The sequence below is a fragment of the Argiope bruennichi genome, chromosome X2, assembly GCF_947563725.1.
Source record: "Argiope bruennichi chromosome X2, qqArgBrue1.1, whole genome shotgun sequence".
Classification (NCBI taxonomy): Eukaryota; Metazoa; Arthropoda; class Arachnida; order Araneae; family Araneidae; genus Argiope; species Argiope bruennichi.
In genome coordinates, this window is record NC_079163.1 from 115,434,175 (window position 1) to 115,450,102 (window position 15,928).

The 15,928-nt window shown below is 28.1% G+C and overlaps 1 protein-coding gene across 1 annotated transcript in view; it reads right to left on the reverse strand.

The window, feature by feature from the left end:
• LOC129961104 (DBH-like monooxygenase protein 1 homolog) overlaps nucleotides 1-15,311 on the reverse strand; it is a 62,945-nt gene extending 47,634 nt beyond the window's left edge. Inside the window, exon 1 of the mRNA XM_056074934.1 lies at nucleotides 13,956-15,311. Coding sequence (XP_055930909.1) covers nucleotides 13,956-14,252 — 297 coding nt within the window. The 5' untranslated portion in view covers nucleotides 14,253-15,311. The remainder of the gene's footprint in view (nucleotides 1-13,955) is intronic.
• Nucleotides 15,312-15,928: the final 617 nt, after the last annotated feature.

A 15,928-nucleotide genomic window follows, 5' to 3' on the forward strand; every position in this document is an offset into this window, starting at 1 on the left:
TCAGTTGGTATGAACCTGTATGGAATCAAAATTGATAGACTAATAGATAATAAAAGTCTGAGAATATTTAAACAACATATTGCCATCGAGAACGTGCTAGTGTACGGAATTTCAAGCTTTCAGAACATCGGGAAATAAGTGAAGATTCTACGTTTACAAATATGGAAGAAGTCAAGAAAGTATCGATAGTACTTTTTTACCTTTATGTGTTAAAAAAAAATTTGTCCTGCTCTTACTAGAAGGAGTCCTAATGTTCTGGAGATAAACCATTGGAAAAATGGTTTATCTCCAGAATTTATGAATTATGAATTTCGGCTTCATTTGAACATAAAAGTTTAAAATTCCTATTGTTATATCTCGAGAATAATGCACGTGTAAAAACGTTTCCTAACTTACATCATTCTTATAGTAAAACGTGGAATGCTTAATCAAGCGTTATCATGAAATAGCCCTTTACGGTTGGCTAAGGCTAGATATAAATGATACAATTTTATATGCATCTGTTTCATTTACTGATAATATCTTTCAGGTTGCCGTGAATTCTAAGATATAACAAATTGTGGAAAATGAGTTACTGGGCAATAAACCGTACAATGACCAAAGTTTTTGTTTTCATAATATTTCTCTTTTAGATACGATTTAGATCTTCTCTTGTGATTGCTATAAGGAATCAAACATTCATTGCAAGTGGTAAAAAGACGATGAAAAATTTAAAATATGCGGGTTATTATTTCGTTCAAATATTCAACTGATCGGACAGCAGATAGCTTAGATTTTTTTTTGTTGTTCTAAAGATTCAAAATTCTGCCCACGATTTTTTCCGCTTACTGACAAAATGTGGTAGGTTTTGTCTTTCATAATATAATGAAAAAAACTGAACTTGCATTTTGGTCTTCTTCCTTTCTCCCGAGGGGTTGTATGTCATATTTTATTACCTAATTCATTACAATTTTTGGTTATTGCGTTCACATATATGCAAATATACAAACTGACAGACAAATCAACCCATTGATGGATAAAGATTGCCCTGTTTTGAAAAATATTTCACTGTTGATTACATGTCATATTTCATTGTATAATTCAATACAATTTTTCGTTATTACGCTCACATATATGCGAATATATAAACTGACAGACAGTCAACCGATTGATGGATTTGTTTCAGACGTTAACACTGATCTACTGATAAAATCACAAACTAACTTTTATCTAATTATTCCGGCCTATTTTTGAGTTATCCTGTTTGTTTACATGTACACAGATAAACAAATTTCCCGCCAGACAGACAGGTTGATAGAGATATAACTGAAAAAAGGGATTCAGCGAGGTCTAAAACTTGGAGGTTCATCAAAATCTAGAAGTTAATTTTTTTAAGTCGAACTTATTTGACAATTGTAATACTGTTTATATAAAGAAGTAAAAAGAGGAAAAAAGGTTCTTAAGTTACGAATATTTTAAGAAACGAACTATGTCCATTCCATTCTTTATATTTTTTGTTTTCATCTCTGTCATTAACTTTCGGAATGTCTGTTTAAGTGTGCGTTTTCTGAGGGGGTCGTTACCGACAACCATCTTGACTACTTCATGCAACGACTGTCTAATGCAGAATTTCTGGTCATGCCATCATTTTTATAACTGATTTGCTGCCGAAAATAAATTAGAAAATTCGCGCAACTTCTGTCTAACAAAGAATTCTAAAAATATGGTTCCGGATCCCATGTGATATCGCGGAAATATTGAATTCACGCGGATATGTCAGATTCTTAAATAGCATCAAGCAAAATCCAATTCCGAAAATAAATTTGATTTTAATCTCTTTTAGAAATTTTTTATCTTTAAATAAATATCTTTCAACATATAGTGATTAATACTCCTATGAACTTTTTTGTTTATCTACTTGGATTGAATACTTGAAGTAGTGAGTAGGAAAGGTTTTGTGTTTTACAATGATAAAAATAAACAGTTATTTTCTTTAAAATTTAAAATACATTTCTTACCTTACCTCAAATCATATTTATCTTGACTTTTATGTATAAGAACTCATAAAATAACATTGACTTTTAGAAGTGTATACAGGAAAGTGTACTATGCTATTTTTAAGTCAAGGAGCTAAAAATAATCTTTTCCGATATTAAAAAAATATTCACAGAACTTTGCATCATATGTTAAGTATTTTATAAATTTTAAAGTGTAAAAGGACAAAAAATAAACCCCACATAATAAATAGTTCATTAGTATATAGTTTCAAAATGTATTGGACACAGAAACTGATTGCATAGTTCTTGTAAATGATATATATTTAGGAGAGATGATGCCTTACATTCATTCAAGATTCAATTATGCCTTTGAGTTTTTAATTTTATTAAAGCACTTTAAAATTAAAAAAAATAAAATTCAAATAAGTAGAAAATTCACAAAACGTAAAAGATCTGACATGTCTTGAAACTTATTAATCCACACGCAAATGCATTATGTAATTAATTAATCAATGTAATATATAGCTTGTTTATTTGGTTAAAGATAATGCGTAGTGCAGAGACTTTAGGAAGACTTTGTATGAATACAAAGTAAATATAATTAAATAAAATATCTAATAAGCATTAAACTTTAAAAACATATATATATATATATATATATATATATATATATATATATATATATAGTTCCGGTTGATATAAGAAAATGAATATGGTTGAGGTTATCACAGGACCAATCATACTATTGTTGGTTTAAAAAAATGCTTCAGCATTTTAACTAGAGATATCAAAAATATTCAGTTGATAAGAAGTAAAAATATTATGTAAATAAGAAGCAAAAATATAACTTAGATAACACAAAAAGAAATCAAGACGCATCCTAAAAAAATATGAATGGTTTATTACAAGAACAATCTTTCTTTGCCACAATTACAATAGAAAATGGTGGATAAGTTCATCAGATAAAGTCCATTGCTTCTTGAAATTGAAAAAAAAAAATCTTTCTCAGTTCATGCTCGGAGGATGCACGTCGAAAAAATTTAATTTTTGAATTTATTGCAAAGGGAAATAGAAGTAATATCATTGCATTACTTAAGATAACATAGTTATGTTTGCTATGAGACTTTGACGTCACAAGAATTGCCTTCATTAATCTCATAGAAACAACGACATCTTTTTTTTCTTTTAACAGAAAAAAAATCAAGATACACGTATGATACATTCTGGAATGTTTTATTTAAACAAATGGCATCATTGTAATAAGTTGTCAACTTAATTTCATTTCTAAAGCATATAATTTTTATGAGACGTGAATGATTATAAAATTGTTATAAGGTTTGGCCGATTTGCAATTTGTAAAAAATATGATTACGTCTAATATAGAATTAGCTATAACTCTTAAGTAAAAACTATAAAACCTACTGGTTAATATGTCTCCTTATAATAAAACAAACTTACTATGTTGAGACTCTTTTATTTTTTTATGCCATAATTGCTTACACGCAAAGCATTACGGATCTGTTCTTGCTTGAGATAAGTTGCATTTAAATTATCAATAACCAGTGAACATTTTTCTACACTGCATGTAATTTCCATTTTAAACAGCATAGATTAATGAGTATTCCGTAAGATGAAGCCCAGGAGCTACATTTTGATTAGTCATTTAATAGAAGTTCGTGTTTATAAGGGCAGTTAAAACAAATCGCCGTAATTATATGCATGAGTGGAATCGAAGCTCCCTGATCTTGAACCACCAATTAGATAAACATCACTACATTCGTTATTTATTGCGGAAACTGATGTCTATCACCCGATCTATGGTTTATGTTCTAGCTTCGTGAGGCGAATTGTTAGGAAATCTATTGTAAGAAAACGTGAGCTATAAACTACGAGTGCCGGCAATAACTGGTCGTAGACCAATCTTGACTGACATTAATTGCAATTCATCATTTATATCCATATATATTGGCGAGTTTAAACAGGGGAAGATAGCTTCTCCCCACAATTATAAAACGTCTTTTGTTAGGCGGTTTTCTTTCTTTCTTTTTTTTTTTTAGTAGTCTTTAAGGAACTCATCAATGCAAACTGCTACTTGCAAGAAAATTTAGAATTATTATTATTTTTTTCATGATTATTTTCTTTTGCAAAGCAAGCCAGGATATTAAACGCTATAAGCCTACATTTAAAATTTATGCGATTCATATTAAGCTGGATATTTATTTGCTTTTTTATCAATTTTGATATAAATAAAACGGTACATATTTAAAATTGTAAATCAAGTTTTAGTAAAAAATTACATCTTCCTGAGAAAATTTGATTTTGCCCCCTGACGTTTAATATAGCATTGTTATCCGCACTAATTTATTATAGACAAAACTCCTCTTTTACTGAATAGCTTATAAGTTTTAATTGCATATTTAATTACATGGCAAATATCTTTAAACGAGATCCGGCAGGTAATTTACACTTTAGTATATTTTATATTGGTTGCAGTGAACAGCTGTAGGGACAAGACTGGAAATGTAGCGGAGATTCGAAGATGTTCGGGCTGGGGCTTGGAGTGAGTGGCTGCCGACTCAGGCATCGCCCTTGTCATCTGACAGTTGGAAATTATATAATACATCACAAAATAGCTTTCGTGCGAATTCAAAATGGGAAGTTAGAATAAAATGATTATTTGATAACTAGTTAATGATGGCTTTTGCATGAATGATATCTATAAATTTCTAATTGAAACAATGATTTAAAAATATTTTGTTGCTATTAACATTAATTTTGTTCGATCTGGCTTGAATTCATCGTAAATGTCCAGTAAATGTCATTACTGGACATTTGACTGTGCTGTCTAGTTAAACATCTCCTTCATTTTTGATTATTTTTAAACATTTTATAAATAATTGAATTGAGGTAGACTATTCGAAGTCAATGACTATGAAATATATAGATACTCCGTTACCTCCAACTTTACCTTTATTTTTAAAATTCTGAAAGAACGATAAAAAAAGTTTTTTTTTTTTTTTTTTTTTTTTTTTTTTTTTAAAAAGATGATTAACAATTTATATCAGAAACAGCTATTGATTTGATTTATTTTCATGTTATTTGTTAAAGAAAAATTAATTATTTAATTAGTTATATCAAAAAGTTTATTAAAACCTTTCTTATACTTCAGTATTTGTAAACAAAATTTAAAGTGTTTATGTATTTATGTAACAAATGTTAATAACTGGTGAAGAAAATTAGCCATTGGGGTTTTTTAAAAAATCGCTTGATTACTCAATGGATGCTCTCATTTTTAATAAAATAATAATGATAAAAGTGTTTTGGACGATAAAAAGATTTTGTGTACTATAATATTTTATATAAAATTAGTTCTTAATAATATAAGACATGAAAATATTTTAATCTTGATCAATGATGGGCATACCGGGTAGTTAGAAATACGGAAAAACATCTTGAAGAAATATATATTTTCAAGTCAGAGTGAATTTGCCGTAAAATTCAAACTAATCTAGACCGTAAATCCAAAAGAGAAATCAGAATGGCAGATAGTCCTAATTTTGATTTTATTTTTATTTTCTCCGAAATTTGAAATATATAAATTTAATTGCAGTCAAATCTCACTAAAAGAAACGTCTCATTACGAGTGATTCACAAAACGAGCAAAACAAAATGTTAAAAAAACATCTCCCTTAACGAGAGACGTTTCGCAAAAAGAGTTCATTAAATTCTCTAATCGAACTCGTTTAGCGATGAAGCAAACAGACAAACAAAAGTGCCTGACATTTTGAATTTTCTCAATATTTGAGATGTCCGAGGATATTTTGAAAACATGTAAGTTCCAAACACTTATGCAAATATTTTTTTTAAAGCTGCATATATTTATTTTTTACATTACATTGCAACAGACTGTATCTTGAAAATATTTTTCCCGCTACTGCACTTATGTTAAATACCTTACTCAAAGTTATGCTCAATGATATTTTTTGAATTCATAGCATTTGAAAGCATGCCACGAGTAAAAAGAAAAATATCATACGATATAAAAAATAGAAATATAAAGTTTACATCTATGCACGCTTAACAATATTTTAGATATTATCTTAAAATTTCATTGCAATGTAGTTATAAAAATCTGCTAATATTTTAATAAGAAAAGAGCCTTCTTTCTGATTATGAAATTGAAATGTTCATTCCTAACTAAATAATGCTATATTTAAAAAAAATTCTTTTTAAATTAAAACATGCTTTACCCTCTTTTACTTTAAACATATATCCAGGAAAATGCTAACAAAGAATAATCTAATTTTAACAAATCTACCAATGCAAGTTTCCACTGTTACATTTATTTTATTTTATTTTGTTGTGAAAAGTTTAGATGACCATTCTTCATTAAGAGTACTTTTTTTTTAATGAAGAGTAGTTACAAGAATTATTACAAAAATTAATTAATTTAATTTGATATATTTTATATCTAAAATTAAAATAATCATTCCTAAGCAAATAATCATTCTAATTTTTTATAATTTCTTCACAAATTAAAACATATTGTAGATAAAAGCATAAAAACCCTAATGACATATTCATATACAGATTTATTTACAAGACAATACGTAATTCTTAGATTTTATCATTTATAGAAATATTTATTTTTACTTTTTAATAACAATAAAATAGTTAAAAATATTAAAGTTTCTTGGCTCTGTTTTATAAGAGACATTCAGATAGATAATTGTTAATTAGTACTTTAGTAATTGTAGTACAATTATGAATCGGTAGTGTACTTACAAGCAATGAGGTAAATGTATGCTTATTGCACCAAACTCATTACGTCATTTACTCACAACTTCATTTTATGAAGTTTATACCTAATAACTCACCGTGAAACTTGAGGACAATATATTAACCTCACAAATTAAATAAAATCCCTAATGGATAATGGAACAACAGTCTCAACGGATTTTTCCAAAAGAAAAAAACTCCTTAACGCTATGAGGATGGTGATGATTGTGTTTGGCTTATCTAAAGAGCCGAACACAATCATTAATGTGTGGATAATGGATCAATACCTTTAATATATCTCCAGAAAATCTCTCCTAAATTTATTTGGACACAGAAGTTAATATGCGGAGGATACTTTAGTTCTAACAAATCAGATCTAATTATTAATAGATAATGGAACAATAACCGTAATAGGTTTTCAGAAGAAAAACGCGGTTAATTTTGGACTGGCAGACTAACAGTTTAATATTGAGTTTTTTATGTTAAGAAAATAAATTCATAGTCTTGGTTTCCGATGTGTTGACAAATGTGATCATATTTATTCATTATCGTTGAAACCTTACAACTTATAATTTTTTTAAAGGAGTGCGCAATATTTCGAACATTGTTTTTATTTAACATTTACGATCCTCAAATCATAAACAAAAATTTAGATACTAAAGGACAGTTTCCAATAAAATGAAAAAAATAAACTGTTAGTTGCTAAGAAAGATTTACAACTATTCCGAATAACTGCAAATCATAAGTTCACTTAATAAATTTGTGTATTTTCTCATATAAAATAATTAAAAAATAAAGCTTTCTGTAATATTAAGTAGACTTGTGATAAGTCACAGTGCCATAAATTCAACAGGTATGGATAGATTGTGTTATAAAAGACTAAATAAAATAAAAAGTTAGAAAGATTGTGTTATAAAAGATAAAATAAAAAGTAAATTCAAAGGAAATTTTAAGTCATTTAATTTATTTCAGTCGTTTTGAGTAAATTAAATGAATCGCTTCTAGTGGGAGTCAACTATTCTGCCTATTAATAAAACAGTAGACTTCATATTTCAAGAAAAGGGTATGGCAGAATTAAGATATATAATTATGATTCTACACAATGAAATTAAAAGTATATGTGTTAAAATTAATCAATGTATACAATATGATCTCACAATGATGAAATAAGTTCCTGAATGCATTTTGAAAATCGGTGGAAATCGGCTAGAAGACCTAAATGCTGTTGTTTCGCAAGAATATGCCATGTGGGATGACATCATCACTAATTCGTGATGAAAGTTAAATTTAGAAAGTTCAAGCTGTGGTATATCACATAGTCATAAATAAAACAAAGAATAAAAGAATTTTTTTTAAAAATCTGTTTAAAGTCTGTCTCTTGAAGGTTCTGAACTGAAAAATGACAGGTTAATATCAAATAAAGATTAATATCAAAGAATTTTTTCTGCATTCTCAAAGCAGTTCAATATTTCCAAAATAATACTTTATGAGGATTTACTATCCTTGGGTGAAGTATGTGTGGTCTGCAACGAAAAACTGTGGTGCTAAAATCATGTAATGGACATCAAGAGTCTTTTATGAAATATATGTAATCGATAATCGTGACAATGTAATGTTAAAATTATTTAAGGGATATTAATTCTTCAGCTTTCGATTCTGTTTAAAATCAGATAAATAGTATGTGATATTTATTTAATGTCATAAAATTTAGGATAATTTTCAGCGTTATTCCGAAATAAAGGAAACAGCTTTCATTACGAGTACGTTCTATAAAATCAAATATCAAATTTTGAAAATTTATTTAAAACATGCAAGTTAAATGCAATGAGTTTAAATATTGTTTCAATTTTTCATACTTCGACGATTCCTCAAAATTCTCAGTCCGTTCTTCGCAATAAGCAATTTAATTGAATCCTTCCATCAAATAATTATTATTTATTCAACTTATTTGTAAAAACTAATTATTGCAAAATTTCAAAACTAAATGCATGTCAAATTTTCAATGATACTTTTTACTTGATTTAGGATAATAAGTATAATTATGCTATAGATTGATTGAATTGAATAAACTCCAATCCTAATCTAAAAACAAAATGATATCATATTGAAATGTTTAATCAACCTTCATGTTTTATGATAAAACCTCAAATTTTTGAAATAATTCCTCGTCATTTAAAAGTATTTACAAGGAAACAAATAAGTTCTAGAATTTTTTTAAAAAATCATAATAATAATTAATTGATATTATGCATGTAAAAATGTAAAACTTAATGATTCATACAAAAGAATCATATTTTTCAAATTCTCCGAAGATTTTTTTTTTTGTATCGCGTTTTATTTCATTTTGAAGAACTGTAAAGGGTTTTATTAATTTTCTAAAAGTCGCTCCGCTGGGCTCCAAGATAAATTAAAAAAATAATTAGGATCTTAATATGAAAATATACATATAAATAAATGAAAGATGAAATATAAATAATTAATTTCTAATGTCATATTTCGGGCAGCATTTAGAAAATCACACAGTAAATGTTTTCAAAGTTTTGTAATTTTTATGTAAAAGACCGTAATTCTTTTAATTTTACAAATTTAGGAATTTCTATTCTAACTTGAAAAGTTTTAAAGAAATAGTAATATTTTGCAAATTTAATTTCGTAAATAATGTTTCGTTCAAATCAGAATTTAGATTCAATTTTTGAAATAGTGTTTCATTTGGTTATGATAATAAATCAGAGATATGCGAAGCAACATCGTTTGAATTTACATAACTTTAGAGGAAAGAAGGTAAAATACGTGCATTTTTTTTTTTGCACAAAACATTTATATACCTATATGTTTTTAATAGAGTGAAAAAATATATGAGCCTAATTCTTATTATATTAATTATATATTACGACCAGGGTTTTAGAATAAAAAGACAAAGCAGCAGTTTCTGAGTTCGCAAAGATATTTTATAACTTTAAAATGAATCTTCCAGTCTACGTTTTATGGTAATATATGCAAATATACTTAGCAAGAAGTGCATAATGAGAAATAATAAGGAAAAATCTTTTTTTTTTTCCCGTTAAGGATATAATTCATTTTCAATCAAATAGTATTCAAATATTAGGTGTTAATTATAATTTTTATTGTCTTTAAAGATAGAGAAATTATTTAAAATAAACAATAAAATAAATTACAATGGTTTTATACATAAGTTTAGAACAGCTGCATTGAATTTCAGCCCTACTAAATATAAATAACGAGTCTTCTACGCGTGCCACCCTTCTCCTGTTACGCGTCGGTGAAGAACGAGATGTTTTTATTTATTTATTCATTCTTTTTTTTTGCTCGTTTTCAATCAGGCGCCATTTGCGATTTAGAATAAAAAAGAAGCATCCGATTTTCTTTGTCTCCACCCTCACGTGTTAATCGAAAGAACGTGCAACCTTGAGTAGATCGTCACAGCTTTATGGTTTGGTGGTCACTTTCCTAAATGCACAAAAATGACAAAGTTTTCAAAAAGAAAACGAACATAATAAGAAAAGAAATCTCATAACAATCTCATTCCTGAAGAGGCACCATAAGGTATAACGCCCTGTTCCTTTTTTCTTTTTTTAACTTCTTTTTCTGACATACTCTACCCCTTCATTTGTTACGCCTTTCTGAAGCATTTCCTTCGGTAGAAATTGCTCGGTCGGTGATTTTAATCCGATAATGTTTGGATTTGACAACGCATGGGGTATGTTATCAGAAGTCTCTGGATTACGAAATAGAGAATGAGTGGGGATGCAAATAATTCAAAGGACGGTAATACCACCCCGGATGGACATAATTGGTTGAATGTTGTTTGGTATGTCCTACACGTTGAGCAATATTTGACTTTTGTTGTCGAATTTTGAATGTAATGTCGTCGAACGAAAGGTTAAAAAACTATCAAAATATTTAACATAATAAAATGCCTGCTGATTATAGTTTATGTCGTGAAAAGTATAATTCGTTTTATTATGCAGAAATAATAAATAAAAAATTTAATACAAGCCTTTTAGTTATTAATAATTAATTATTTCCATTGTAAATTATTTAAAATAAACTATTCCTTCACTATCAATTTCAATAAAATGTGTCATAAAAATTCATTTTTTAAATTTTATTAGCAAGGAGTTATATTTAATGTGTGATCAAGTAATTTTAAATTATTTTCACATATAGTAAGTTGAACAAATATTAAATCATTAAAAAGCTTATGATTTAAATACAAATTATGTGCAGCCTATCCGGTATTTCTGTGTGGGTGTTCTGTTTTTGCAATTATCATCTCTCATAACTATCAATCAATGAAACTCAATAAAGCAATGGTTCCAAAGTTTCGGATCACGCTTCTAAATATAACCTAAAGAAAAATATTAGGTTAAGAAAAAGTTGGGCAGTAGTTTTGTCAGCTGGAGTTTCAGCATTTCTGCGCATAAGTTATTTAAAAAAAAAATTAAATTTAAAATTCCTTATTTAAATATATGAACCTTGTCGTTTTATATAAAAGGAATAATTTAATATAAGTCATTCGTTTACCTATTTCATGTATATTAATACAGAGATCATTAAAACTATCAAATCTCGAAAATCTTTTAGCAAAGCTGATAGAAAAATATTTAAGATTTGTTATTGCAGAAACAGTGAAATGAGTATTGATACTTCTTCCACAGATTCCAATGAAATTTTGAAACTTTAGAAAATCTAGGAGAATGCTTCAATTAGATATTTATCTTAACATTTCCAGAACAACTTTTCTTAGTTTTTATTTCAGTTTTTATACAAAATATTATTAAAAAAAGGTTTATTTTACTAGGTTCAGTTGAAAATAATTTCCTTTTCTTTTCTAGAGTCTACAGACAAAATTCATTTGTTATTATTTCAAGCGCACGAGAATATATATAGCAGAGTTTCGAGCAATACGATGCTATGCTAATTACTGAGAAATTTCTTTTTTTTTTTTTAACTTTTTGCTTTTATGTAAAAAATGAAAATAGATGCAAATGTGAAAGAGTATAGTAAGAGTAAGTACAGATATCATACTTTTTCTGTTGAAAGGAGAACGGCAATGATATTTATTTACGGAGTTCAACGGAATAAGCATTTTTCACAAGCACTTCAACATAAAATTTGGAATAGAGGAATTTATTTTGTAAATTTCGAGAAAAAAAAAATTCGGTCGGTCTATTGAAGGGCGAAATGTTTTTAAGTTATTTGGTTAATAATTAATATTATATGCTGTACAGTTGGTCTGAAATAAAAGACCAAGTAATTTAATATTTCTACATTGTGTATTCATCAGTGGACGCAATTAGCGAGAAAATTTCATTATTACTTTTCTGTCTTTCTTCCCAAAGAGAGGCTGTTAATTGGTATATTTTTCAGGGAAAGTTTTCAAAAATTGACGATCACCACCCCAAGTTCACAGAGCCTCCTCAATAAAAAAACTTTTTATTAGCAATGTTTTATTTTCTTATTCATCTTTTAGAATTTTGGAGCAAAACTGATGGTACAAATGAAAATGTTGGGAAACCCTATTTTAGTGGAGTTTAGTTGAAAAGTAGGCTAAGAAGTTAAAAAGAAAGTTAAAAATTTATATCTAATTGAGTTTTTTAAGGTTAGATATCTATATTTAAGCTTTGTCCAAATTGTCTCTTTAATTTATCACGGAGTTTTTTATTTTCGAGCTAGATTTACTTTTAGCTACAATAATTTTTGCAATTTGTTTTAGGGTGTTATTCGTAATATTCAAAGCATCTCGTGAATTACGTTTTATGGTTCGTTGAAAGTGATTTAGATCTAACACACTTTTTGCTAATTTTTGTGATAAATCATTATAATGCGAATTAAAGCGATTACGTTTTAAATTACTAAAAACTAAAAATATCTAAAAATTAATCTATAAATGCTGAAGTGTATTAATTATACATTTTGACAATTTGTTGATCATATTATATGATGATCAAATTCTGAATAGAAATTGTTGTAATAATCGAAAAATATAACTAAAATTTTAAAGCAGTTATATCGAAGTGTTTTTATGTAGAAATTTACTGTACGGAAATTTAGTATGTCAGAGAATTTTTAAAATATCACCTTGAAAAAAAGAAATCATGGTAGAATACTTAATTAAAAATTTAATCCTGATGAAAGAAGTTTATATTCAGAAAAGTTCTTTTATGTTCTAAATGTAAATAAATGAATTAGTGAAGGTTTCCATGTTCAGAAAATTATTCTTCATAAACAATAATATTAAATTTTAACTAAAAAAAATTATTACAAAACATTAAAATATTGTAGTAAGAGACGAATCTATTTTATAAAATGTTCTACAATTACTCTACTCTTAAAGTAGAGTCCGCAACTTCAGCACTTCGAAATGTAGCTATGCATAAAAAGACAACACGCACTAATAATGTGCTAATACGTTAAAATGACATGATTTGATCATTTGCTTGAATAAAAAAGGTAAAGATATAAGATAAGAAAATGGGAGATTTTTTGAGAAATTGTTTGAAATGCTAAATCTTACATAAATTTTTGGATCTGTAGGATACAATAAATACTATGGCTTTTTACGTTCATTTCTGTTTAAATTTCTAAGGCATCAGAGCGGAACTGACAGAGAAGGTAACTGAAAGAATCTGTTGCTTATTCTATTTCTATTACTATATTACCTCTATAGTTATATGGTTCACATTTTTATTAAGGTTTAAATCTAAAATGATACTTACAATTATATTTATTGTGAATAATTGAAGAATTTGATAGAAGAGCATTGACCTTCAATATTTGTTTGCGATTCCTTTTGGGATTGAGATGTACATTTGAATTAAAAAAAAAAAAAAAGATGTATTCTAACGAAAAATTAAAAAAAAAGAGATATATATATATATATATATATATATATATATATATATATAATAAGATATCAAGCGAAATGGTGTCAGGCATACAGTAATGATTATTTATATAAATTTTAAATTTTTTTCATCATAATTATTGAGTTAAACTGCTAATTTCAGTGTCTTAGTTAACCAAGTTTACAAATATTTAGAAAAAGTTAACATCCATTAGATAAAGTTCAGTTAGGAGTTTTTTTTCAAAGAGTTTTCCGTTTATATTTTATTTACGTAAACATTTTTCATCATAAAAGGATTTTATAAATGAAAGGAAATTCTATAGTCTACTTACTTGAAGATAGACTTTGCCGTTTTTGACCCATCCAATAGCAATGTCACTTCCCGGCATTCCGCCATTTGGAGACAGTCCTAAGGCGACATAGCCTTTTGCTTCAACTTCTATTCTGAATATTACTTTTTCATTTTTGTTATCAACTTTCCAAAATAAATGAAAGCGATTGTTATGGTCCAAAACTTCATGATGATATCCATTCACATTATAAAAATAATTGAGCATAACAATGATTGCAAAAATTAAGCAATAATTGGAAACATATACTTTATTTCCTTTAAAAACACACATTTTCATTCCTTTTTCTTCAGAAAACGCAATGTAGTGATAGCAAAGTTTCTTCGCTAAAGAATTTTAAAAGCCTATTTTCAGAGTCTATTTGTCTGAACTTTTGACAGATGCTCTTAAAGTCTATAATTCACAAATTCAATCCCATATTAGTCAGAAACTATTATCAATTGACATGATGAATGTGTTTTCAAACATAATATTAGTTCTTCTTGAATATAAGTGAAAGATGTTTCAATTTCACTCTTCTTTAATAATATATATTCTTCCATGCAAATGATGTAAAAATTGTCAGTTAAGCATTTTCTTAATTGAAAAGCAATTAATTTTCCATCATTCTTACTGACAAAAAATAAAGAAAATTCATTTCAATCAGTCATCAAAATAATTTCAAGCGAAACATTGAGGACTGAAATTTGATATTCTGAACAATATATACATATATATTTTTTTAATTTAACGAAATTACTGATATATAGCAGGACAAATTAAAAAAAAAAGCTTTTCTTTAGATTCTATCAATTATTTTTTTTAAATGCAGTTTTTTAAATGCAAAAAAAACGAAACAACATAAAATTTACACTAAACTTAACAATCAAAGTTTTCATCTATGATAAATCATGGACATTTATTCCGTCGAAGTAAACAAAACGCAAGTTTTCGGGTTCACAGAAAATCACTGTCAACAAAACTTTCTCTCTACTGACAATTTGGCAAAAAAGTTCAAAACAAACAAGCCAGCACGAACCCAAATTTCAAAACAGATGTGATGAATCTGCTTCACTAGTTCCTCGATTTACGGTAAACTTCTACTAAATGCAGTTGGTTTCAACTGTCACTGACTGTCAAGCGATTTCTTCTGGTCTTGAACTTGATTTGCCACAAACAGATTACTTCACCCGGAGTTCAGATGAAACAAAGCATTTGTTTTCTTTTCACCTGAGCGTAGCCACACGGCTTGGGTGAACCTCACTTCAGTCCTCACCGCAGAGAAGTGAGAGGAGTCACGATCCAAACAGGGATGCTTGTTTTTTTCATGGCCTGTAACAGCTGCAGTACTTCAGCGTTCCTCCCGGTCTACTGATCCTTCGTAGTGCCTGGTTCCGTTCACACGCGTTTGGCAGGTGTGTCATTTCCGGCGTCTGCGGATGGACCCCAGAATCCGTGACTATGGGGAGGGCTAAGGGGGTTTCTCTTCTTATTGTAATTGCAAGAGGGTTGTTCCGCTTCAGGAGACCCGTACAGCTCGTAGGCCACAGGATATAAGTGGCTAATTGACAGACCTTTCTTAAGAAGTTCGATTCTACAATGGCGCCACTCTCCCCACCAATGGGCCTCTTACTTGACCATGCTTTGTCGCATTACACTACCCGTAAATCGCAGTTACAGTATTATGCATCACGCATTGTGGTTAATTTAGTGGAGTAAATGGCCATATAAATTAAAATTACTTTTTTTAAGCGCTTTGGCGTGTATATAATGAGACATGTTTATATATTCATCACGCAGCACTGTCTTTTCCAATGCGCTAATTGGACTTTTCCAGTGATTTTGAGAATCTTAATAATCTATTTTCCTGTCTTAATTTTAAATTTAAATATTGATATGTAATTTATAAAAAATTGTTAATCTATAAAATATTGATGCTGAAACTGAAGCAATTTTAAAGTTGTTTAATGCATTAC